Source organism: Podarcis gaigeae (assembly GCF_964106915.1).
Source record: "Podarcis gaigeae genome assembly, chromosome: 5".
Lineage (NCBI taxonomy): Eukaryota > Metazoa > Chordata > Lepidosauria > Squamata > Lacertidae > Podarcis > Podarcis gaigeae.
The window spans coordinates 73,627,471-73,654,781 of NC_139681.1; the positions used below are offsets into that span (position 1 = coordinate 73,627,471).

Below are 27,311 nucleotides of genomic sequence, written 5' to 3' on the forward strand. Positions count from 1 at the left end.
AAAAGGATGCTCTGATAAGATGGTCTCCTGTATAATATATATTAATATCCCCAATAAACTTTCCAACTGCACAAATATTTTTAATAACTTTCCTTGAAGCACAATACTTTGGCTAAAATTCAAAGTAGTGACGCTAGCATGTGAGAAAGAACTGCATGTGCAGCAAGAGCTTACTTTGTTATGACTACTACAGCAATTCTCACTTTCAAAGAGGCAAGCAGTTTCTAAGTTGCACATGATGTTGCAGAAATATGAAGATGGTACTCTCCTCTCTCATTCTCAATTAAACAAAAAAAATACCACTATTTGAATTCTTACTGTATGCCAGCAGTATAAATATTGTGTTCCATTTACTCAGATATCAGAACATTTTAATTTATAAAGAAAAGAATGCAGGAAAGATACTTTAAGCCACCTTGAACAAAGTTACTTGAAAGGAAGATTAGAACAGGAAACTGCTGAATTACTCATCAAGAGCTTCACTGTTATCACTAATTGGACTAAATTGAGACAATGAATTCTGACCACATTGCATGCATTAATTGGCTTTCCAATGCCAGGATATGTTATGAGCAACTCTTTTATAAATGACCACTGTTAATCACTGACTCTGTACTTCTTACATTCCATCTACCTCTGACTTCACTGTTTAGTTTTTTTAATAAAAAATATTTATCTACCATTTTATATTAAAAGTAATCCAAAGCAATTTATCAATAAAATAATAGAACTCAAAACTTTTAAAATTACAGTATCCGCAGCAGATAAATGATGGGATGTGCCAAACCAATACTAGTGGTCGGGGAAGACCTGGATGAAGAGTTATGTTTCTAACATATGCCAAAACCTTAGTAAGGTCCATGCATATCTAATTTCCAAGGGGAAGCAGTTCCCCCACAAGCCATGTGCATATATAACTGTGACTCATGATAACATTTATGCATCTGATTATGTGAGCTGCAGCTTATAGTATAATATATTTGTTAGCCTTTAATGTGCAAAAAGACTCTGCTGTAAAGCACACTGAGAAGACTGATGAATGGGAAACTTGACCTCTCCTCACTAAAGCAGTCTGAAAGCTCTAGTAACGATCTGAAATAAGATTTCCAAACTGTCTGATCAGACCATAATTCTACAATCATGGTCCATGTATTTCTCTGATTTGAAATATGAGATACAGGCTAGTATCATCTGGAAAAGGACAGACACATACTGGGGTGAGATTTTTTTTTAAAAAAAATATGTTAGCGGTAATATTTTCAATGAAACAGGATTGGAAGAATTTTATTCATGTAAAGTGGTATGAAAATTTATTAAATAAATAATAAATGGATTCCTCTGCCAATACTACCCCCTCCTGTTTTACTTGTAAAGGTCCTCCAGCATGAAAACAGAGATTCTGACAACATACAGAACTGGAGGTGGGAAGCTTCATTTTTCTGAACTTCAATTCATATCTGGACCCCAAGTCAAATCAGACAGAACCTGAAGAGTTTTGAGCTGAAGTGGCCAGTCTTTCAAATCAGGGTCCAAAACCAAATCTTGTGGTTGATGCACATCTCTTAGACACACAGCTTACCTTCATAACTGAATGCAGCCATCATAAAATCTCTCTTCAGCTGAGAGAGAAAAAAGGAACAGTGAAATTTTAAAGTGTGAGAGACAGAAGACTTGAATTGCAGAGCAAAATCGGCCTTCCATTGAACAACTCGGCTGATAGTCAAAGGCCAGGGATGGAGAACCATCAGACTTTGGGCTTACATTGGCCCAGGTCCCAATTTAGCCTGAAAGACCATTTCCCTCAAACTACAGCCACCAGCCTTGCACCTCATACCATATGTGGCTCAGGTCTGGGGCAGGTTGAAGTATGTCTGACAAGCAACTGTCAGAAGCCTTAAAGTGATACCATTTTTCCAGTGAAAGGGGAGGCTTGCTAATCAGTGGTGACAGAAAGCCTCTAATAATTGACTCTACAGTACTATGAAAACCAGCCAAGCTTTCATGACACAAGGCATACTTTGTTTGGTCATCTGTGGGACAACCTGTGGTTAACCCAAGGTTAGTTAAACAAAGCATAACTTAGCATTACATCCAAAACAGGTCATTAGAATATATTTGCTGAAGAACTGTTGGAAATTTACCAGAGAATAAATTGTTTCAGTATCAATAACGGCACCCTTCCAACCTTACAGAATTTAACAGTTCAAGAAGTCACCCAAAGTGACCCCACCATCTGTTATGACCTTTTCTTGTTTTGTACAAAATAACTTTTGAAGTTGATTTCAAAGTGCAGTTTTACCCCTCCATTTAACTGCTATCACACAGCTTCCAATGGAGCATAAAATGGAAGTGCAAGGTTTTTGTCTATCCTATTTCTGCTGCAACTGAAATAAAACAATGTAGCTAGCCTGAAGTGTGAGTTTGCATATTTTCAGCTTAATATTTTCTATAGACCCTAAATATGTCTGTTGTAGATTAAAAAGTTTTCAGTAACAACTAATCAACTGGTGTATAAACACTGACAAGTTAATACTTATTACAGCATTTATGGGCCAGCTTTACCTTTAGGTGGGGACATAATTGTGTTTTTCTGTATGTGAGAAGTTAAAATGTGGCAGTTGATAAGACAAACACTAGAAATGTCAGTCCTGGAATTTCAACACCATGCATGCCCTACCCCAGGTCAAACAGTTCTGTCTGCCTGAGGTTGTAACTCATGGCAAATCTGGGACATAATCATGTTTCTCGGTACCCTTACCACCCTCCCTTCAACACAGACACAAAAGAATGTCTAGCTATAGACATTACTTCACTATCTCATTTCAGCTGCTCCTGGATTCTTATTCAAAACATAGATAAGAGTGCTTTGGCTTGGTAAGGTCAGTTTGAAATAATGGCAAGTATTTTACTCCTCTATTAGTGTATTTTGCATAGATTTAATGTACGTTTATTTATTTAATATTTGCACGCTGCCATATTTTTTTTGAATGGTATGTGGTTTGCATAAACATTTTGGCCAAGCCCCGAAATCTTGAGATTAAAAATAGAGATAAATAAATAATCTAGCATATGCTTACCTGGGGGTTAAACTTCATTGAAATCAGTAGGATTTATTCTGAGTAAAACATATGTAAGCACACTTCCACCCTAAACAAAGCTAGGCCACAGTGAACACAGAAACACATTCCTGAAGCAGGCATATTTAGAATCGGGGCTCTAAATAGTTAAGTAGCCCTTATTGCACCAACTTCCGTCACAAGTTGGCACAAGGCAAAATAAAGGAAGCTGGTGTGAAGCGTAATTAAAAAAAATAAAATCAAGTCCCAAATCGGGGGGGGGGGGCGGGGGGTGTGCGTGTGTGCAACAAGCCTCTGCACCCCATGGGGTGGCGGAGGAAAGCTCAGCAGCCTATAGCCACAGCCATTTTTATTCATGGATTCATGTAACGTTCTACATTTCACCAAGTTACCTACACCAGGGCAGTTGCACCTCCGATCCCAGCCCTTCAGGATTACAAGCCTCGCAGGAAACAATAATCAGGCTCTGGCCATCTGTTTACCGGCGGTGGGGTTGGTGGGGGGGGGGGGAGGGGTGCCCAGAGCGCCGAGTGCGCACTTCCCAAGTCACAGCAGTAGTGCCCAAGGCTCCCGCGACCGCCAGGGTTGGGCAGCACCGCTCTGGAGGCCTCGTGGATCCAAACGGGCATCCGAGGGAAGGCGAGGACAGGCTGTGCGTGGAAGGGCTGCAGGGGTCCGAGGAGAGAGCGCGCCCCCTTCCCCACCACCGGCCAGGGGAAGCACATTCGCAAGGCTGGAGGAAGAGGAGGAGACGCGGAAGTGGGGGGGGGAGATAAAGCTCCCCGGCAACAGAATTAATCACACAATTGCAGAGTTGGGAAGGGACCACGAGGGTCATCTAGCCCAACCCCCCTGCAATGCAGGCACCTTCTGCCCAGCGTGGGTTTCGAACCCACAACGTCAAGGAGCCTCATGTTCCACCAACGGAGCTCTCTCAGTAATAAGGGAGAGCGCCCTCGGTGGCGACGGCAAAGAGCACGACCCGCCTCTCCTCACCCTCCCGGCCTCAAGACCACGAGAGAGGCGTCGGGGCCTAACGGCCGTCTGCAAAACACCGACGCCGGTTTCTGAGGAGAAATTAGTGCGGGGACGGGGGGGGGGGGGCAGGGCAGCCTTAGCACCACACCTCCATTAAAAAAGAAAAGACCCGGTAAGTTCCGCCGCCGTCGTCGGACCCTAATGGCTCTTACCGGCCTCAGCCGCCGCGCCGCCACCTCCGGTTGCTCTACAGCCCAGCCGGCCGGCCCGCCTCGCCTCTCCCTCAGCAGCCCCAACAGTCGCCTCTGTCAGCTTCGCTATCGCTCTCTCTCCCCCGCACAAGCTTGGCGGCGTCTAGCGACCCGGCTCGCCCATTGGTCGACGCGTCCGCGCGGAGCCTGGCGTCTTCGGGCTCTCATTGGTCCTCGTGGCTGTGTGTACACAATCGGCGCCGCCACTCGGAAGCGGACGGGCAAGAGGGAAGGGGCGGGGCTCAAGTTCTGGAACGGACCTTAAGGCAACTTGGGGGGCGGGAGAGGGAGAAGGGGGCGTGTCGTCGGAAGCCCCGCCCCCTCCACTGGGAAATGTTTGGGAGCTGCTAATTCCGCCCGTCAGTCTAGGTTGATAAGGCTGTGGCTGCATTGGCATTGGCATCCAGAAGAGAAAGTTACGGAAGCTGCGAAGCAGGCCATTTGAATCGCAGCGCAACACCCCATAATAACCCCTTCAAATTGTGCTGCCCACGAATTATTCTTGAATCTGAAAACTGGGAGCACGTATTTATCGCTAAAATCCCTATAAGTCATTCTCATTTATTTCAGGGAGGTTAAGTTCCTTTGAATTCACATCGGCAGGAATTTTGGAAAGTGCTTTGATCGTTTGCTCTCTCTAAATTCAGGTGCCTCTCGAGCAGCGGCGGACCTATATTTTGGGGGCCCTGAAGCTTGAACAAATATGGGCGGCCCCTTCGCAACCAGCAAAGAGGTCTGGGTAACCACTGTATCCTTCAATGGGGTTGTTTATAAAGGAAAAGAATGCAAGCCATGTCTCGCCAAAAGTGCCTATCTTTTAAGTGCCTTTAATTACCCTTCTATGGCAAGTAATAGAGCCGCATTGCCTTCTATGGCAAAGATAGAGCCACATTCCAAATTATTATTTACCTAGGTTTCAGTGGGGATTTCTATAGGTTGTTTCCAGTATTGGGCTATTGTTATTCAGGCTGCTGCTAATAGGGAAAAAATTCTAAGTCTCTGCATTTAAGGTTCAAACCACCCTATTTTGTGTAGGATTGCATAGTTACCATGTCAAAAATTGGCTCTTGCACTACTAAGAGTGGGGAACCAAAAGCCCAGGTGCCAAACATAGCCCTCCAGCCCTCTAGACTTGGAGTGGAGAACCTCTGACCTTCCAGAGGTTGCTGCTAGGCTACAACTCCCTCCTTATGGTTCTGGCTGATGGGAGTTATGGTCCACCAGATGATATTGGACTTCGTTCCTCACTGCAGGTTTAGACACTTGACCTAGGAGAGGAACTCTTTGCTTCCCAAAGGTGAAAATATATTCCAAGCTGTGATTGATACCCCTATAGTTATTTGCTTGCTTGTGTAGTTACCATAAGTGCTGCAACACTGACGAATTATGGCCTCTCCTTGTTTAAGTTTTCTAAGCTGCAGCCTAGGGCATCTTCAGTGTGAAATAAAAAAACCAGTGGAAAAGGAAATACTGTACTGTGTAGTATATCTCCAGGCAGAAAGGGTTAATGTATGAGAGAAACAAAATATTCTGAAGGGGAAAGGAAGGTGATTTTTGACGAAATAACCACACTTGAATAACAAAAAAATTATATCTTGTTTATGGAACTGGATACTTGGGGAGTCCAACAATGGCTCTAAGCAATTAAGCAGCAAGTTCCCCCTTCTCAGCCTGAACCAACTCCCATTGGGGGTTGTCATTTTCATGACAGGGGGGAACACTTTTCAGAACAAATACTGAAATATACTCAGAGTCGCAAAGTGATTTCATGCTCTTTATTCAGCTCATAGTGGTGAGGAGGAATGAATGAATGCCCCCTCAAAGTATCTGCTTTATATACATTATTTACACAATGGGCTGCACATGATTGGCTAATTCCGGAATTCTACTGTAAGCCAATCAGGTTGTGGATTCACTTCTATCTGGAGCATGATTGGGTGGTTCCTGCTAACCAATCATACTGCTGCATTGTTCTAGGACCAATCAGACTGCTGCCTTTTGGAGCCTATTGTTCTAGGACCAATCAGACTGCTGCAGTTTGGATCCTATTCAACTCTGTACATAACAAATACACTAAAAGATTGGTGAACTAGTACATTATATATGTAGTTATATATCCATATTTTAATTCTTCATATGGTTCATAAGTTATTCATAACTTTGAAACTATTACAGAGGTCTCAAACACAGACAGTGGGGACAAATATTGACAATCTCCCTTTTTTGATAGGGTGCAGCAGAAGGGGCGAAACAACAACAAGGAAAATGGGGTGGGAAGTTGACAAAAATAAGAAAAAACAAGTGATTTGATTATATAGGCTAAAAATGTTGAAACTTAATAAGATATAATTTTTTAAAAAAGACACTCTCCACTTTTTCAGAGCAGCGCAATAAGATTTTATTAATGAATTAGAAATCTTATTAGTATCTCTGCAAGGTAGAGACAGTCAGCTGAATAACAGTTTATAAGTAAATATTCTGCCATAGAACTGGCCTACAATATGAAGAAATATTCCATAAACCTTCAGTTCTTGTGCACACATATTGCATAGTCTGGGTTTCTCAGATGTGTATAGACACATACACAAAGTCATGTTAACCCATGTACAATAGTCCATAATTAGGAACAAGTGCACACCTGTAACTGACCAATATAAAAATAAAACCTTTTACAAATACACAACACAGTTCACAAGATGCCCTGGCTCTGGGCAGATAAAAATAATTAGTACAGATTGTCACAGAAAATTTCCAGTTTGAACCCCATTCTCATTCAGGCACTTAAGACCATTGCATGGTGACAAATGGCAGGATAAACCATAATTCTTCCCTAAAAATTCTAACTAGAATGAAAAGTTGGTCACTACTGTGCAGAACTAGCATGGATCATGTGCTTTTAATTTGTATGGTAGGTATGGAAGGACATAAGAGTGTTTATTTGTCTGAATGCATTTGAAGATCAAAGTGCTCTCCTCGCATTCAAACTTACGTTGTGTGTGTCCTAAGGGATGAGAAGGCTTGGGTAGGAGGCGAAAGAAGGGAAAAGTTCTTGAGAGTGATGAAAAGGATAGTTGACTTTCAGAATCAAAGTGGCATCAGTCCAGCAGCCCAGCCTACCTGGGTGGAATATGTGTAAGTAATGCTTTATAGAGAGTATACTGAGCTTGGAGATCCCCTTTGCACACCTGAAAGCCAGTGCCAGCCCACCCATGAGGCAAGGTGAGGTGACCGCCTCAGGTGGCAGGATCCCTAGGGGCAGCAGATCTTGATGTGTAGCTTTATTTCCCCCGCCTTTGTTCCTGATGTAGATCTTCACTCACTCTTTCTTCCCTGGTGGAGAGGTGGGGGATGCCATTCTGTTGTTTGGCTCAGGTGCCAAAATCTGTCATGGATGCTGTCATTTGAGATTCCTGCATTGTAGGGGATTGGACTAGATGACCCTTGAGGGTGGCCTTCCAACTCATTTTCCTGGCCCTAGAGAGAATTCTGCCAGAGATCTGTTTCACTTTGCTATAAAGCCTATTTTACCACCACCCCAAAATAAAAACCAAACCGAAGCACTTTAAAAGGGCCATCACTCAATGGCAGGGACATCTGCTTTCACTGCAAAATGTCCCAGATTCAATCCTCAACATTCCCAGTCGGAACTTGGAAAGGATGCTGTCTAAAACCCCGCAAAGGCATTGCAGTGCTGAGCTAGATGGGTGAATGGTCTGACTCAATGAAAGACAAATTCCTATGTTTTTAGAGAGTACATAAAATTGCATGAGACTTGTCACTAGCCAATAGATATCCATAACTCTTTGGCCACAATTTTATACAGGGTTGATCTGCAAAAAATATATACGTATTCTAGCTGGAAGAAAAATGCTTTCCTAGTGACATAATGATGAAGTGTGGGTGCAATTTCCTGGTATCAAGAAGCGGTAGCCTGTGCAAAGACTTCTGCATTACACACAACAACTATACAATTATTGCATGAATTTATTGTACCTGGAAGTAGACTGCAATTTCCCCTTTGAATAACTCCTTGTACTCTATTTAAAACCCCTTTGGTGGGTTTGCGCTTAAATACTGCTGACAAAAACATTAGATGCACAAGCATAATTTCACATACGCTCTACCTTATCTATTTTATATTCAGGTTGTATTTGCAGATAGAAATCAATCATTGAGGTAGAGTTTGAAACAATGCAAGCAAAACAGATGAACACAAGGGAAAATTAAACTGGGTGAGGGGAGATCTAGTTGTGGTGACATATTCCTTCCAAAAAGAGCAGAAGACAATCCTGACCTACTCTGGATTTGGAAGCATCAACTGTAATTGGTTAATGTAGCAGCTAAATAGGATTTAAAAAAATTAAAGGCTGGGGCTCTCTGGATTCCCAAGAATCTGCATTAGCAGCAATGCATCACTATCTTTGGCCACAGGGATTCCTAAACCTTTCCTCACCTATATACCATGGGGATTGCTAACTGATTTCCAACATCATCTGGCAATTCAGCTGATCTCTCCCAGGTGGCCAGGCTTTAATTTCAGACAGATAAAGAAGTGAAGATCATCACTGAAAGCAGAGGTCAATCAGCTTAGTTGTCTCAGTGCCTCTTACTGCGAGGCAACTCTCAGTGGGCAAGCAGCCAGATTCTGTGCTAGGTTGCAGATCAGGATACATGGATGAAATCACAAGTCTGGAAGAACAAGGTGCTTTTTGCTACTTTCCACTTATCATGGAAGCTTCTTGCGTTAAGGTAAATCATCAACAGTAATGTAAGAACAAAAAAATCAGCTAGGACTTTTGCATTCAGGTATCTTTGTCATCACATTTAGTTGCCTATTACAGGAAGTCGCCCCTTGGGAACTTTGGCATTCAGTCTCTTGAAGGTGGTTACTACCAGAGGGGCAGCTGATATGTTTTAATTAACCTCACGGAAGAAGCAGAAATGAACTCTAAAACAGAACTGCAGTTGTGTTTGCATTGTCCTATAAATATAATCTAAAATATTAATTTAACATTTTGCAATAATCCCATTTCTATGATGTCTGGCTGTACCAACTGAGAGAACGTTGAACAGCTTTCACCCAGTTGCTCATGGCTGGCTCGTATTCCTCCAGCTCCTTTTGAGGCTTAAAAACTATGTCTGTTTGCCTCAGCTGTTTCAGTTGCTCTTTGTCCTTCCAGAATCCTAGAAACAAACGTAACAAAACAAAAAAAAATCACTCCCGAGCTGAAAAACATAAATGTTGCATCTGGAATTCGTCATACCATATCATGGGGGCCACCCAAGGAAGCTGAATGCTGGAAGATTTCGGACAGACAAAATCACATGCTTCTTTTACACGGTGCATAGCTGGAATTAACTCCCATGGGATGTAGTGATGGCCACCAACTTGGATGGCTTTAAAAGAGGATTAGACAAATTCATAGAGGATAAGGAGATCTTTGGCTACTAGCCACAATGGCTACGAGCAGTATGCCTCTGGATATTAAGTGCTTGGAATCACAAGTGGGGAGAGTGCTGTTGCACTCAGTGCCCTGCTGTTGTACTCAGGTACTTGATCCTGCACAAGGACCACCAGGTGGGCCTTATTATTGATTTTAAGGTATGGACAAGTTAGCATGGGAGAAGCATTTTCCCTTATCAGGGCCCCAGTCCATTCAGGGCTTTAACTGTTAAGTATAAGCACCTTGAATTCGGCCCAGAAAAATAGCTGGTAATCAGTTCCCTTTTTCAATGGGAGTTCCATGTGCGGAGCCTGCCACTGCCATAAGCACTCTGCCCGTCACATTTTATACTTGTTGCAATTTTCAAATGGTCTTCAAGGACAGCTCCAGGTGGAGCATGTTACAGTTGTCTAGCATGCAGGTTACCAGGGCATTGGTAGCTATAGCCAAGCTATACCTATTTATGGAAGGCCTTGGTTGACACACCAGCCAAAGATGAATCTAGGCATGCCTAGCCACCAAGGCCGCTTGGACCTGAAGTGACAATAATGGTTCAAGGAGCACCCCCAAACTATGCAGGTGCTCCATCAAGGGGAACGCAACTCCATCAAGGACAGGGCTGTTCTGACAACCCCCATACTCAGGAACCACATATTCACCTCTCTTTTATTGGCACACATCCAGCCCATTATCACTTCCAGACATTGCTTTAGGACCAGCACAACCCCTTCTGGTACTGACAGAACAGAAAAATAAAGCTGGGTCGCACTAGCATACTGTTGGCACTGTGCTACAGATCCTGGCTTCAAATAGATGTTGAATAGCACGGGTGACAAGATTGAACCCTGAAGGCTCCTGCAAGATAATTCCCCCAGGGCTCAGCAGAAGTCATACTGTCCTCTGGAACCACCCTTGGAGATAGGACTGGAGCCAAAGCATTTTATTGGTGCCATGGTGTTTAACACCTAAAGGTCTTGAAAGAACCTAAGAAAGAACCTGCTGAATCAGGCCAGTGACCTATCTAGTCCTGTGATGCCTGTGGGGAAACCTGCAAGCAGGATCTGAGCACAAGAGCACTCTCCCTCCTGTGCTTTCCAGCAATTGGCATTGAGAAAGCATTACTGTGGAAAATAGCTATCATGGCCAGTAGTCATTGTGTCCTGCTTAACTGAATAGGAGACTTCTGTTTGTAGATTCTTCCCTCCACAATGTCCAGCTTTTCATGAAACACTTCTCTCTCAAGATGAGGTCAAGATGACTGGGTGACTCTAACCCAAAACATAACTACATGGGGCTGCCCTTGAGACTGACCCAGAAACTCCAGAGGGTGCAGAATGCCACAGTGAGACTCCTTACGGGGTCCTCGCTGTGGGATCACATTCACCCAGTGCTATATCAGCTGCACTGGCTCCCGGTGGAGTACAGGATCAGGTTTAAGGTGCTGGTTTTAACCTTTAAAGCCCCATAAGGCCTAGGACCCTCGTACCTACGGGACCGCCTTTCCTGGTATGTCCCACGGAGGACCTTATGGTCTTCAAACAAAAACATCTTGGGAGGTTCCGGGCCACAGGGAGGTTAGGCTGGCCTCAACCAGAGCCAGGGCTTTTTCGGCTGTGGCTCCGATCTGGTGGAACGCTCTGTCATAAGAGACTAGGGCCCTGCAGCACTTGACATCTTTCCACAGGGCCTTCAAGACAGAGCTGTTCTACCAGGCCTTTGGCCAAGGCACAGTCTGACCTCCTCCTTTGGTAATCCTCACAGAACTCTGGCCCAATGGTTGCCATTAATTTGATTTTGAACTGATTTTAGAATGCTGCATTACTTTATTGTTGTTAGCTGCCCTGAGCCCAGCTTCGGCTGGGGAGGGCGGGATATAAATAATTTATTATTATTATTATTATTATTATTATTATTATTATTATTATTATTATTATTATTATTATTGCCTTATGCTATGAATGATATTGCTTTAAACTAACTTAATTTCTTTATGAAACAATACATCAGGTACACGTGTGTATCCCCATACTTAAATCTCACATGCCTGCATGTGATTTCTTTGATAAGCTCCCACTCCAGAGTGTATGGTAAGAAAAGGTATTTTGCACAGTGGAATCTGCAGTGTTTAGTTGCTATCCAAATTAAGAGTATATTTATGCAGGTAGCAGCACAATGAGATAGTTTGTATTCAGGTGAAAAAATAAGGAACATGAACTTCTGGGAATATTTAGAGGCAAAACTTTGCTGATGTTTGCAATCCGGAAATCAGTTATGATATGGAAAACATGGAGAAAGAGCAAGAGGAAAACAACTTTTCAGAATACTACATACCTACAGCAAGGCCAGCTAGAAAAGCTGCTCCAAGGCAAGACATATCTGTACTAACAGACTTGTTTATTGTTTTGTTAATCAGATCAGACGTCATCTGCATAATAAAATTATTTTTACTGACACCTCCATCAGCTCTGTGAGAGAGAGGGGGCGGGTAGAAGGAAAAAGGCATATTCTTTTAATGCTTGGATTCTGGAAATTCTGTCTGATTTAGATTATATGCTGTTTATGTAGCCAGACCCCCCCTCAGACGTGCCAAATTCTACAGAAGGAAACAGGAGCCTCAACCAAACAAATATTTTAAAGGCTGTAATTAGGGTTTTTTAAAAAAAAAGTTTTCATGGACAACAATGGGAGATTTTTGTAAGCCTAAGTGTTGTACTGGATGAGGAATGGAGGCAGCTGGGGAGAGAAAAATGGGAGAGGGAAATGAATGAACAGATGGTGAGTGTGTATTGTGAGGAAGAACATGGGATGGCTCTGTCCCTGCACATATTTGGAAGAGGCCCGGCCTGTTATGGAAGGAACATCACCTCTAGGAGGTTTCTCATGAAGAAATGTGGCCCTCAGACTGAAAAATATTCCCCATACAATTTTAGATCTTTTGCCCATGAAAAGGGCCGTCAGACTAACAACATTCTACACTTCTGTAATGTAAATCGGAAATCTACGATTTGCCAAAATGTTATGCAAAAGGTCACAAGGCTGCTCACTGTAGTGTTTTCAACAACATAAAGGCAGCTGGGAAGTTTTGCTATCTATCTGGCATCTTAAATCAATGGATGGTTCCACATAAAAGAAAAATTCACATAGACATTTTTAGAGATAACAACATACCGAATGGTCGTAGGTGGGATGTCCATCTCTCTTGTGATGGTATCATAAAGCTGTTTGTTTCTTGCAAAAGAGATTCAAAAGAAATTAAAGCATTTATACAAAAGTAACATGAACTTCAGAAGCTCAGTATTCAGTTACAAGAAACCACAGTTCAAAACTAGTGAGATAATTCATAAGTTTTCATAATGGGCTTCAAGGGAGCTATTTTAAAATAACCTGGAGCTGTACAGCTCTTCATGTTTCCCATCTTTATTACATGAGAACATTTTAGGCTACCTTTCTCAAAGGCTAAAGTGATGTAAATTAGACAGTAAAACGGCATATTCAACAAACCCACAAAGAGCAGAACAACATTATAGGCTTACTAAGAATCACCAGGCAAGCCACCAAATCAGTTAAAAAGTTTTGCATCGCTTGTAGAAACTAAACTGCGATGAGGAGCTCCTAACCCCAATGAGGAAAGCATTTCAAAGCCTCTGGGTAAGGAGGCACCAACCTTTTAGAGTCAGTAAGCATATCTGGAATTTTGAGAAAGTGATGTGGGTGGTGGTCACAAAAGGGCTGTTGCAGGGCATGATGTAGCACAAAATGGTTGCTGTGGGGTGTGTGGCTACATATCTGCCACATCTGGAATGTGGCATTCCCCCCACCTCCCCCCCCCAAAAAAAAGTGGGGATAAGGCACCTACATCAGCCAAATGCTGCACTCACTTGTGGAGAGAAATGCTCTTCATCTCTTTGTTGTTCAGAACAGAAGGGAGGGTGGGTACTCACTCCTAGCACCCAATGAAAGTATATTGACTGAGATGTTCTGTTGTAGGAGATAGCAGCAGGTGGAATGGCACCAGTGAGTGCCACACCAACAACCCCTTGTACAGAAGTAACATCGCTAACACTGCCCAGCATTACTCTAGTCTACACAGAGCAGGGTATGATTTCCCAGTTACTACTGGTGTATGACCTCTATCCACTACAGAAGCAGAACGGAAGAAGGTCACAACTGAGAATAATAATATTTGACAAGGCACACCAGTTACCGTAGGAGCAGAGAGCAAATACCTATTTTAATCTTCCGAGCAACCAAAATATTGAATCATTTACTTTTACATCAATGTTAAAACGTTAGCAAGAACAGTGGTAACTTTTGGTATTTGCCAGCCTTTAATTTTCTTTTCCATAGTGAAGGCAGCCTATAATTGACATTCTCCCTGCTCGGTTTGAATTTAAACATTAGGCAGCAAAGTGGAAGGGGCACTGTTTTCAGACAGGTTCTATCAGTTATATGACACTGGAAGGGGAAATACTGCACAAAGAATAACTGTCTGCTTTATATGGTTGAGAGGGGTTTTTCCCTGTCTTGGTTTGCAAGAGAGTGGACTGCTTTGAACTGAAAGCATGTAAGTAGAGATCCACAACGTTTTGTGGATACTGGAGTGTGGCCCACAGACCCTGGTATAATTTTTCTGTAACCCTGTGAACTCTGTAGGAACCAGGCATGTCAGAACTCAGAGCAGCACAGAGTGATGGAATGTGTATAATCAAATAATAGCGCAAAAGCATGTGTTGGAGATTTAATGGGATATGCTGGCTTAGTACCTGAACGCTATAGATTCCAACACAGCTCGAACAAGATGTTTTTTGGTGGTGGAAGATGTGATCCCCATAAAAGAAGTACATGCAAAAGGGTCATTCATTGGGATCTAAAATAAAAAGATATGAAAATAAGATATGCAGGAATTTGTACTGATGGCAGATGTCTAAGAATGGACTGAAATTATAAGGAAAAAAATAACTTACAAATGACAATAAAGAGGCAGCATAGTAAGAAGAAGGAAATTAAGAGCAATAAGCAGTGCAAGATAATTTTACAACCAATGAAAAGTGGAAACTATGAAGGCTGAATTAAATGCATTTCTTTTTTATGATCACATATATTTTGGATGCCAACGTCACTTCAGCAAATCAATCAAGTCATTTTACCTGCAATCCACTAAAAGATGGAACAAAACAAACGCCTCCTGAATTTGCTAGACTCTGGGCTATTTTTGATGTCTCTTCAGGATTGGTAAAAAGACCTGTGAAAATACACACAATAGGAAGGTTAGTATTTCCCAAACTTCTGAAGTTTTCCCCTTTCGACTAAAATCAAAGGTTTACACACTTTGCATTAAAAAAAGAAAAATATTTCTTGAGCACTCTTTACTACAACGGGTAGTAGTCCCTGCAACTGGCAGCTCAGTTAATATTATCTCTTGGTATCCTGCCACTGCTGGCTCCAGGTTTTGTGTGATCCTTGAGCCCACCACCTTCTTGCTACTCTCACCCCTACTAGCTCGCTTGCCTTCTCCCTCCATGCCCATTCCATAGATCATGCATAGGCAAACTCAGCCCTACAGATGTTTTGGGACTACAACTCCCATCATCCCTGACCACTGGTCCTGTTAGCTAGGGATGATGGGAGTCGCAGTCCCAAAACATCTGGAGGGCCGAATTTGCCTATGCCTGCCATAAAGCCTCTGGAGAGATAATGCAAGTCAAGCAGAAGATGCTGTTCACACAGTTATCACTACTTGCATGCAGAGAGAGACAGCAGTGACAACAACAAGGAGAAGTAGCAGTGCATCAGCATCATGGGATCTCGAGGGACTTCCTACTGGGTGGTGGGGAGTGGCTGGGCTATGGCAGATCTTCAGCCACACTGAGACTGACCATGTATCTTGTCCTCCCCTTTTGCTCACTTCCAGCATAATACTATTTAAGCTTATTCAGATGCAAGTCTTATTGCGCACATGATGCTCACTCTCTAGTAAACATATTTAGGACGGGGTGGAGAACCTTGGGCCTGGGTTCCAAAAGCAGTCCACTAGGTCTCTCAATCTGGCCTGCAAGATTCTCTCCAAGTCATGCCCCCTCTGGAGCCAACACCCCTTTCTGGCTCTGCTTTGAAGCCTCCTTGAGTGTTTCTTCTGCCTGGCAGGAGTGTCCCATTGAACTATAATGATGCCTGCACAGAGCACTGAGAAAAGGTCAGTAAGTGAAAAACCTGAAAATTCTTCAGCTCACTTAAAGAAATACACACTAAATCTCACCCCTACATTTGAAAACTAGAAACATAATCCTAAGATTGTGCTTTGCACACTACATTATTTCAGGCTCAAAGAGTTAATTCATGCTACTCACCTAAGCTTTGGGCCCATTTAATAGAATTCCCAGTATCAGAAGCATTTCCTTCAGTTAAGAAGATCACCTCTTTCCCAATCTTCCAACCAACCACTGGATACAAGCCTTAAAGTTGCAAGACATGAGTTTACTATGCATCCTAACCACTATACCACATTCACGTTTCTAACATAAACAGTATTTTATTACATGTATACAATGCATAATATCAATCAGTCACAGGCCCTTGTTGACTTTGGAACTCTTGAAAGAACCCAATAACATGCACAAGTAGTATCTGACATCCAAAATGCTATTCCAGGTATGACTAACAGTTTGTTCCTGGTGGAAGTGCCCACTTCTGGTTTTCCCCCTCATTTTTCTCAACTGCCCACTTATATATATTTCTCTCTTTTTTTTAAAAAAAAAGAGGCATGCCAAAAGCCATCATCATGATTGTATCAAGGAACATTGTCTACAATCCCTAGAACTACTGTTAGAAGCCATCAGGTCTTAGAGCTAGTTACTAAAGTAGAAGCATATTTACTGATTTGTGAACTGCTTTGTAAAAAAGACTGAAAGTGGGACATAGTATGTTATTTTTGGAGCCAGAAGAGGGCTGCACTTGGCCCTTCCGCCTTCCTACTGTTGTCTAACACAGCCTAGCACCCAGCACAAAAAATATTATGGATGGTGGAAGTTTGCCTGGCTCATCAATCTATATGAGTTTACCTTATGCTGTTTCTATTATTATTTTTCAATTGTTTTAACATTTTTATTGTAAGCCACCTGGTGAGGGCTTGCCCTAGAAGGCTGGGTAGGAATGAATGAATAAATCTGTGAAGCTCTATTCCAAATACTGGTAAGCATTATTAGTAGCAGATGCTCCTTGTAGCTTCTCTCACTAAGGGATAATGATTTGAACATGTGACAGATGTTGGCCACACTAAGGGAGTATCTTGAAAAACTATATATTTTCTTATTAACATCTATGACTTCCATCCAGAAAGTAGCTTCCACCTCCTCCTCTGTTATTCAGAAGGGCTCACCGACTAATCCGGTGAGGTTTTTTGCAGGATGGCAGGTGACTGAAATGGATAGGAGGAGACAGGAATCCTTTCTTCCATGAACAGCCTCAAGTTAACCCATCTCAGGATTCAAGCCTTAGTTGCCTAAGAACCTCATTACAAAATAAAAGTAACATTCCATACTGAAAATAACTGCTTCTAAAATTATTGTTTTTCCAGGCTTATGCAGGCAATATCTTTCCATTTTGGTTGGTGGGTCATCTCTAGTTTTTTGTTTTAATTATCTTTTTATATATAGTTCCTATTGTAAACCGGTTTGATTTTTTAAAATGATATAGCAGTATATAAATATTTAAGTAAAGTGTTTGTTGTCAGCCATTTTCAGAACGCAAACATATAGGCTTTACCTTTCGTAGATACGTGAATTTTGCTTCCAGTGTTAACATCCCAAAACGTACCAGTCCCCATGGTGACCTTACTATCACCTCTTTCAAAACAACACTCTCCAAACATGGCTGCCTGTTGGTCTGCCACCTTCAGTACAAAAAAAAACAAAACAAACAAACCAGGCTGTCAATGTAATTATGTTTCTGTGTTAGTGTATGCACTTTCCTTTTTTGTAAGGAAGGAAAAGAAAAGTAACAGGAATAGGAGTAGGAATAGGAATGGAAATTGGAACAGAAACCTAGGAAGCTGCCTAATGTCAAGGCAAAGCCTTGCTTCATCTAGTTCAATATTGTCTACACTGACTGACAGTGGCTCAAACCACATGTCACATTAGATTTGCATACTATTTTGGGTTCATTATCCAGCTAAAATTTTAAACAGGCGAAATGTTGACACATTTATGTCCAATTCTTCAGTAAGACCAGAGTCAGCGTCAGCAACCAACAAACTAGGAAAACTGCCTGGACCTTACTACAAATCTTTGCCCTGGATCCCTTTAAATTTGTTTTCTTGCCTGGCACTCTAAGCCAGGTGGCAGGATCTAGCCAGCTTTTCAATTTCCCAGAATGCCCCTAACAGTGTTGAATAGAACCCATTAGGTTGAAGGGATATGAAGGTTCCCTCAACCGTGTTATATTAGAATTTAGTTCACTCTAACAAAGAGAAAGCTTCAAAAGGCAAATGCATGGCTACTGAAAAAGCATGTCCTCTGTTTTGTAGGAGAAAGAGAAGGTAAACACAGAAGACAATAATTGACATAGAAGGAAGTTGCTGATTTTAAGATTCGTCACATACAATACTGAACTATTTCTTGAACTGAATTTGTTTATCAGATAACAAAGTACTGCACAGAACTGGCATGACACACTCCAAGGTACTGGCACCCATTTTAAGAACTTTAAAATAGGCAATTTCAGCCAGACGTAGCAGAAACAGCACAGACTGGCCTGCACTTTGAAAGTTCTCTCTGGAGACTTCTACTAGGACTAATATACTGGTACTTGACATAGTACCCAACTGGATCTAAACATATTTCTAAGGGGACAGGAAAGAAAGGGTTTTTTTTTACTTACCAAAGCTGCTACTGCAATAGGCGCTCCAAATATCTCAGCATCAACTGTTCCAAATTTATGACTTAAAATAAAAATAAGACATTAAAGGTTATTGCCCTCATATCAAAACTATAGTGAACAAAAAATAAATATTCTAGAAGTGTGAAAAGTGTGCCACTTCTATACTAAATCAGAGAGAGAGAGAGACTTATTTATTAGACCTTAGGACTAACCTTGTGTCCTCCACTGGGGGGAAAATTGATATTGGAATGGAAAGAAACTTGCTAATGAACGCACTCCACTGCAGCTGAAATCACATGCATATGAAAAAGGGGGAGTTAAAAGCAATACAGAGAAAACATTGAAGCAGCTTTGCAGAGAGAATTAGTCATACCTTGAAGGGATCAAACATTGCTGTTGTACTGGCATTTGAGTAGTCTGTAGCATACACCGCACCTGGGGATTAAAAGGAACCAATACTAGTGAATGCTCAAAAACACAAAAAGAAGATTACATTGAAGATGTGGGAACTTAATGTTGGAGGTCTGAGTCCTGCTCAGCACGTCACTTGAAAAGCACAAAAACATTATTGCAGACAAGCATTTGTTTACGGTCGTCTTCTTCTAAGAGGATATCCTTTTCAATTTCTCTCCGATACAAAACCGGACAGTTCATTCAAAGTAACGTACTACTAGTACTACCACCATTTGTGTTAAGTTGTGGGTGAACATATCAGACGACACAGCGATTCTTCAAACAGCTCTTGTTTATTCACAGGCCAGGACAGAACTGAACTGAAGGGTTCAGTCAGCCTGCTTATATAGAGCTCCAGTACAATGTAACTGTAACAATTTTCTAAAACTATCCAATCACTGAACGTCACTTTCGATCCCTTATTTGCATCACTATCTACAGTATCCCCCTGCTGGCCCAGGGTGAGAACTTCAGTACATAACAATTTGTTTACCCCACCTCCGGCCATAGCAGCAGTAGCAGCTCCCCACATGCACAACACAGCTGAGGAGAAAGTGAGGCTGCAGCATTTGGAGGTTGGAGGGGAGGAATGGCACAGGAGAGGAAATGGATGGAGAAAGCTAACATAAATGTGTGGGAAGGAGAACAAAGAATGGAAAGGAGAGAGAGAGACAAAAGTGGTGGTTGGGCTGATGGTACCCAGGGGTGATGCTGCACCTTCAGACCCCTGCCCTACACACACAAAAACCTGTCCTCTCTTCTTCCCACCTGCTAAACCAGGAAACCACTCCTAGCTAAGGGAACAGCTGCCTCCTTCATCTCACAATAACAAACGGCAGGACTGTAATTGGGAGAGCTTAAGGGATGCACGTCCACGCAGAGAGAAGAGACAAGTTATTTGAGTAAAGGAGACTGGGAGATCAATGAATTGGGGCAGGGACATGTTGAAAGAAATTAGAAGGAGAGGAGTACCTCGCCTGAACTGCCTAGTTCCAGTAACGAAGGTGACAAGGTTGAGAGAAACATGTTAGGGATATGGATTATGGAGGTCAAGAACAAGAGCGTTCAGCTCCCCTCACCCCAATATCCCTTTGATGTGACACCCCCCCCTTTTACATGTAAGCACAGCAGATGGGATTAAACAAACATATCTGCTACCATCATTTCCAGTTCGGACCTTATTTAGAAGCACAATATAGGTCTGGAGGAAGTAATTATGTTTCCACAGAGGACCAGGACAGCGGAAGAAACAAGATTCAGTAAGGCAAACTTTCAGAAAAGGAAAATTCAGGAAAACTGGGGGATGAGGCAGCAAAGATAATGTGATATTAAAGAATTTAAGCTTTCCACAGGGCAGAATTAGAGCTGCCTCAGCAGAGGAATCTTTCCATTGTTCCTTTCCAGAGTGTACATATATTGGTTTCGATCCAAATGTTGCATAAGTGGAAGGCTGCTGCTTGTGTAAAATATATTTCTTGTCCCCTCATCCTAGACACCTCCTGAAAAGCTTCTCCAAAGGAATGGAGGATCCTCTTAAACAGCATGGGTTATGTCACAGATGGGTTGCAATGGGAGGGGGAATTCATTAAGTATCTGGCAGAGAAATCGTGTATGAGCAGAATCCATTCGCATAACCTTTGGATCCAACTACTTCTCTGCAAGAAGCCATGTGCTTTCTATCTGTTTAATCATCCTTCTCACCTTTGGTCAGTTTATATAGTAGCCACGTGTCAATGGTTCCAAAACAGCAATTGTCATCTTTACTTGCTTGTTCTACCTGAAAGCAAACACACACCAACCGTGTTTTATTTCAAGATGGCAAGTATAACACACTTCAGCGTTAAGTTAAAATAAAAATATAATAAAATCAATATTGAGCTAAGTAACATTATGTTATTTAGTGTTAGGCAAACCAAAGGAACAAGTTTCCCAACTATCCCCTTTAGAAGGTTGTGGGTTATCTATCAAACCAGTTTACTGCTTAAAAGTCTTTTCTGGGTAATCTTTCTTTCTTTCTTTCTTTCTTTCTTTCTTTCTTTCTTTCTTTCTTTCTTTCAAAACAACAAGCAGGTGCAATTGCCTCCCAGGTCCTAGGTCCAACACTCTAATTGCTACACTAATAATAAACCGCCTGAGGTGCTTTGGTGGAAAGGTGGTATATAAATGGGAGTTAAGTAAATAAATAAAAACAAGCAGTTGACATTTTCTAATGAAATTTAGCATATAATAAACAGTACACTATTATGATTACCATCCTGAAAGAGGTTCCTCTGCCGGAATAAAGAGCCAGCCCGTACAAAGCTCATTACAGAGAATAGTAAGACAAGGCTTACCTCCTGTAGATGTTGTAAAATCCAAGCCAGTCTTAAAGAGACATGCTGTGTTGTGAACGTTTGGCAACTCGCTAACAGAAAGCGATCACTCCGAGTGAAAAAGTGAAAGAAGGAACAAACAGCATGCAATGCCTGTTCGAAAGAAAGAAAGAAAGAAAGAAAGAAAGAAAGAAAGATTGGATAAATAATTGGTATTCTCTCCTATAGGGCTTCTATCAAAACTTCATTTGGGAGGGTTTGGGTGAAATTACCCATACACACAATCTATGAACAGAGCAATTCATGTGAAGATAATGTATACAGTGGTGCCTCGCAAGACGAAATTAATTCGTTCCGCAAGTTTTTTCTTCTTGCGAGTTTTTCGTCTTGCGAAGCACGGTTTCCCATAGGAATGCATTGAAAATCAATCAATGCGTTCCTAGGGAAACCGCCTTCAGACCAGGTCCGGGGACAGTCTGTCCCCCGACCTCTTCTGAAGGCTGGGGGCGGGGGCAAGGGCTTTTCTTCCCACCCCCAGCATTTTAAAAAACCCCGGGACAGCGGAGGACTTCTCCGCTGTCCGGGGCGATCTTAAAATGCTGGCGGGCGGCAGCGAAGCCTTCGAAAGCTGTCCCGGATAGCGGAGAAACACGTTGCGTTTCTCCACTCTCCCGGGAAGGCAGGCGGGGGGAGCAAAGTCTTTGCTCCCCCCCGGCTGCCTTCAAAAGCCGTCCGGGATAGCGGGAAGCGCTTCCCTGCTATCCCGGACTGCTTTTAAAATGCTGGCGGTTGGGAGCAAAGCCTTTCGGCCCCCACCGGCCTTCCTGGACCTCTTCTGAAGGCCGGAGAGGGGGGAAAGGCTTTGCTCCCCACCGCCAGCATTTAAAAGAGGTCCCCGGAGATTTCCCTATGGGCTTTCTTCTTGCGAAGCAAGCCCATAGGGAAATTCGTCTTGCGAAGCAACTCGCAAACGGAAAACCCTTTCGTCTTGCGGGTTTTCCGTCTTGCGAGGCATTCGTCTTGTGGGGCACCACTGTATATAGAAGCAGGGCCTTTTTTCCCCCACCCAGAACTTACTCAGGCACCTCTCAGGTGGGCACCATTGCCATTATAAGAGAACAAGAGAAGTGTTCATGGAGAGTTCCAGCATGTCTTTTTCTAGAAAAATAGCACTGATAAGATTTTTATATATGAAAGAGTGAGGGGACAACTTTCAAAGAAACTGCTGGGAGGTTATTGGAACTAGTCCAATATTCTGTACCATGCAAGTCCCAATGAAGTTAGCCTGTTCAGTAATTGGTTGGACTAGCAATCCCATACTGCTTAATGAGAAGCCAACTTGGTTGGCCAGTTCCCAGGTGAGGGGTAGGACCTCTGGCAGCCATTTTGAGAGGTGGTCTATACATGGTGGAGAATGAGAAGTCTATACATGGGGTAGAACTACCTGCTCCATGGCAGGTGGGGAATTGCATGTTTCAAAGTACCCTTGTTTTTTTAAAAAAATCTTCATGTAAACAAAAATCTAATACCAACTTTGCTGGTTTTTCCTTTGCATGAAGATTTTCTTTTTTAAAAAAATAGGGCAGCAACCTGAATTTTGAAGGGTCACAAATCATTCTTCCACCTTGGCACTCTACAGTTTCATACCGCTACACATGCAACCAAGCCCGAGTCTGAATGGAACAGCTGAGTAATTTAACCCAAGGGTAGAAAATGTGGTGCTGTCCTGATGTTGCTGGATTTTTATATATGAAAGAGTGAGGAGACAACTTTCAAAGAAACTGCCGGGAGGTTATTGGAACTAGTCCAATGTTCTGTACCATGCGAGTCCCAATTTCCACTAGTCCTGGCTAACACAGCCAATAATTGGGGAGGATGCAGCCAGGAACTACTGGAGGGCACCACTTTGGTCATCTTCAATTTAATCCCCTTCTTTTCAGAGCTGAGAACATATCTGTGCACCTCATGAAGACCAGACTATCAACATCGTCATGCGGGCAAAAGTAACCAAGTCTTGCTTTATAGAATCTGTATAGTTTGAAACCTGGCCCCCAAAGCCAAAATACATGGCATAGAAGGCAAACTGGTGAATAATCGCTGAATGCAGCTCCTTGATGGGTGGGAGAGAAGAGATGATTAGCTCCTTCAAGCTGTTATTTGCTCCATATGTAGGGGTTTAGGAATAGAGGGGCTTTCAATTTCAATAAGAAGAAACCCCCATCCCACTTCTTCCCTGGTCAAAGTAGTGCCTCACCTCACCTTGGTCAGGCATAGGCAAACTTGGCCCTCCAGATGTTTTGGGACTACAATTCCCATCATCCCTGACCACTGGTCTTGTTAGCTAGGGATCATGGGAGTTGTAGTCCCAAAACATCTGAAGGGCCGAGTTTGCCTATGCCTGCTCTTGGTGCTTTGAAGTCAGGGTACACCTTCATACCTACTTCTCTGTATTTTAGTAAAGGTATCAATGCTACCTCACCTTCATTGTAAGAGATCTGTTCCAGGACTTTACAAGTTCAGCAGCTCTCAAATCTTGCCAGCTTATGAAGTTATGAAAAGGTTTTCCTGTCTTCCTGAAAAAGGCAGAAGAGATCACCAACTTTATGAAAAGTACTCAATGCACAAAGCGGAAGCTAGACCAGTCCAATTATCCCCATACTACTGATTCTGGATTGGGCCAATGTGATGGTGGCAAAAGAGCTGATGCAGATACAGTGGTGCCTCGCAAGACGAAATTAATTCGTTCCGCAAGTCTTTTCGTCTTGCAAGTTTTTCGTCTTGCGAAGCACGGTTTCCCATAGGAATGCATTGAAAATCAATCAATGCGTTCCTATGGAAACCGCCTTCAGACCAGGTCCGGGGACAGTCTGTCCCCCGACCTCTTCTGAAGGCCGGCGGGGGGGGGGGGGGGGCAAAAGTCTTTGCTTCCCCCCGCCTGCCTTCCCGGGACACTGCGCTGCGCACCTTCCCCTCTGTTCCCGGACCTGTCCTGAAGGCTTGCGGTGGGAGGAGGGCTTTCCTCCCCACCACCAACATTCAGAATGCTGTTCTGAATGTTGGCGGTGGGGAGGAAAAACCCTCCTCCCACCGCAAGCCCCGGGAACAGAGGAGAAGCCCTTCGCGCCTTGTCCTCTGTTCCCGGACCTCCCACCGCAAGCCTTAGGACAGGTCCGAGAACAGAGGAGAAGGCGCGCTGCGCTTTCCCGCTGTCCCCGGAGATTTCCCTATAGGCTTTCGTCTTGCGAAGCAAGCCCATAGGGAAATTCGTCTTGCGAAGCCACTAAAAAATCGGAAAACCCTTTCGTCTTGCGGGTTTTTCGTTTAGCGAGGCATTCGTCTTGCGGGGCACCACTGTATAACAGTTTACCTGAAGGCCAGACAGGTAGTTCATGGCTGGGCAATGACTAGGCATGGTGTGAATGGCGCTTACTAAATTTTGCTCACTCTTGGCTCATTTCCAGAAGGAGAAACATAAGCATGTTGCAAACCAGCAATAAATAACTTCAAACTGCAAGTGGGAGATGGCATGCTTGAATGCAGAAACTCTTTGGTTCATGACCAGGGCTACTGTTTCACTAGTGCAACAAAGTTCACTTGTGCAATGGAACTTTTCCCTGCAGCCCACTGTGCACCATCAAAATCCACTCTGGTGTACAATTTGAGGGTGCACATTTTGGGAGAGGAGGGAGAGGGGTATGTGTGCAACACCGCTAATTCACCTGAAATCAAAATGGTTCTATGACCTAAGAGGTAACATTATTTAACCCCACCTGGTTTTAGTAGCACAATCCTAAATTCAATATTTTCTATACATTCATTTATTATTACAGTGGTACCTCAGGTTACATACACTTCAGGTTATATACGCTTCAGGTTACAGACTCTGCTAACCCATAAATAGTACCTCGGGTTAAGAACTTTGCTTCAGAAAGAGAACAGAAATTGTGCTCCGGTGGCATGGCAGCAGCAGGAGGCCCCATTAGCTAAAGTGGTGTGCTTCAGGTTAAGAACAGTTTCAGGTTAAGAACGGACCTCTGGAACAAATTAAGTACTTAACCTGAGGTACCACTGTATATTTTTAAATTCATTATATTTGTACACTGCCCTTCAGCCGTAGATCTCAGGACAGTTCACAATATAAAAACACAGGTGTAAACACAAAACACGAAATAAAATACCTAATAAAAACAGGAACGAAAAAGCACAAACAAACCCCTCTCTCCCCATAAATCTAATTTTTTTTTAAAAAATGAGCTTTAATGCTGTATGCTGTGCTGCGCTTGCATGCATAGAGAATAAGAAGTTTAAGCTACTTATTTGATCACAGAGAATCAGATGCTTTATTTGCTCTAAAGAAATTTAACCTCTTTTCAAAACCATCCAAGTCAGCTTAATTTTTAAAGTCTCTGAAGCAACGCACACTATGTTCCTGGAACATAATCAGACTTCTGCAAGATTTACTCACTTTACAGTTTAAAAGACTGAATGCACCTATTGCTATACCCCTTCTGACAGTTATAACCCACACATAAAGTTAGACTGAGCAGTTACCAAACTCAAACTGTATGGGTAGTAAGAAGAAGTTGGGCACACAGAACAGAAGTCCCTGCCATTTTTTCCTCCTTATTTTTGTATTCCAAGCAAAAAAGCCTATCTGGTGAAAACATCTTGAGGGTGGTTGATGTCACATTTTAAGAGCAATGAGGAAGCAGTACTGCGCTTTGCTCCCATCAGTTCCCATCAGGCAGAAGTTCTACAGAGCCCAGCAAGTGAGAGACTGTGTAGAATACAGCAAAGATGTCCTAACAGTCACCTTTAGGTTGGCTGAGGTGCTTTCTCTCAACCACAACATTCCAAGGCTACCTGCTCTTGTTTTGTTTTTTTCAGGGGGAGGAACCTACAATTTGCCACCTTCTGTATCTGCATATTAAGTGGCAAATTAGACAGCATATTTAGAAACAGTTCATGTCTTTAAGAGATTGACTGACAGAATAATGTCAGACCATCACTGTAGGTGATGGTCAACCTTTTAAAACTGCCTTTTGAAATAAATGTCATCCAAAAATGAAAGGGCGGGTAAGGACTCCTTGCTTCTCAACCCTGAAGGAACATTTGATGCAAAGACAGATAGACACATACATACACACACTTAGGAGCAGCTACTTCTGCTTCACAGCATAACTACAGCCACATCTAAAAACAAACACATTTGCAAGCTTGTCTTTGAGGGTTACAAACATCTATTATAACCAGCATGGTCTCTACATACTTGTTCCACGTAATGAAAGTTCCTCGCTGTGTCGAGAGTCCAAGGGCAGAAATTTGATTCATTTTCACTCCAGCAGCTAAAAGAAAAATTTGAACACTGAGCAGTGAACTTTATGAAACAACTGCTGTAATGTAGCCTTAGTATCAGAAGCTATTCACCCATACTCATTCATAAAGAATTTCATTCCACTTTATTCAGCAACTTAACAAAAGCCAGCTGTTCATTCAGCTGAACAATATGGCCACTGAAACAGTCTTGGACATGTGATTCAAAGAACACGCAGAGTGTTGGGGAGAGTCATGTGCAAAACTTCAAAAAATAAATAAAAATGCTTGCTTCTTTGGCAGTAGGAAGAGATACTGTGCACACACAGCTTTGAATTTTAGTAGCATGGACCTGTAGCAGAATGTCCTAACAAAGTTATATGAGCATTAGAGAACACAGATATTTATATTTGTAAGTAAGGGATCAGGAAGGCTGTGCAAAACCATAGCTTCCAGAAAAGCAGAATAAGATTTCATCTCATTAAATGTTCTTCAGCCTTGAGCAGTAAAAGTTGCTTAGTTTTGGCAAGTCTCAAGGGAGAGCGTGTTCCTTTACTAAAAGGGATGAATATGTCTCCCTCTGAACTCAATTTATAGGGCTCAGACAAC

General features: G+C 42.6%; 2 protein-coding genes across 7 annotated transcripts in view; both read right to left on the minus strand.

The window, feature by feature from the left end:
* TFDP2 (transcription factor Dp-2) overlaps positions 1-4,428 on the minus strand; it is a 43,919-nt gene extending 39,491 nt beyond the window's left edge. For 4 of the 6 annotated variants that reach the window (XR_014564258.1, XR_014564259.1, XM_083739043.1 and 1 more), the window contains exons 1-3: positions 4,268-4,428; positions 3,078-3,147; positions 1,580-1,619 (exon numbers count right to left, since the gene is read on the minus strand). The gene's annotated coding sequence lies outside the window, so the exon portion shown is untranslated. Of the gene's footprint in view, positions 1-1,579; positions 1,620-3,077; positions 3,148-4,267 lie in introns of those variants that run through there. The other 2 variants (XM_083739046.1, XM_083739045.1) reach the window with 1 other exon arrangement.
* A 2,251-nt stretch (positions 4,429-6,679) lies between these two features.
* The window catches only part of GK5 (glycerol kinase 5), a 33,562-nt gene continuing 12,930 nt past the window's right edge, over positions 6,680-27,311 (minus strand). Inside the window, exons 3-16 of the mRNA XM_083739041.1 lie at positions 26,659-26,734; positions 23,869-23,962; positions 21,411-21,542; positions 20,779-20,854; positions 18,998-19,059; positions 18,837-18,910; positions 18,625-18,685; positions 17,512-17,638; positions 16,098-16,202; positions 14,898-14,992; positions 14,514-14,617; positions 12,919-12,978; positions 12,082-12,215; positions 6,680-9,490 (exon numbers count right to left, since the gene is read on the minus strand). Coding sequence (XP_083595167.1) covers positions 9,339-9,490; positions 12,082-12,215; positions 12,919-12,978; positions 14,514-14,617; positions 14,898-14,992; positions 16,098-16,202; positions 17,512-17,638; positions 18,625-18,685; positions 18,837-18,910; positions 18,998-19,059; positions 20,779-20,854; positions 21,411-21,542; positions 23,869-23,962; positions 26,659-26,734 — 1,352 coding nt within the window. The 3' untranslated portion in view covers positions 6,680-9,338. The remainder of the gene's footprint in view (positions 9,491-12,081; positions 12,216-12,918; positions 12,979-14,513; positions 14,618-14,897; positions 14,993-16,097; positions 16,203-17,511; positions 17,639-18,624; positions 18,686-18,836; positions 18,911-18,997; positions 19,060-20,778; positions 20,855-21,410; positions 21,543-23,868; positions 23,963-26,658; positions 26,735-27,311) is intronic.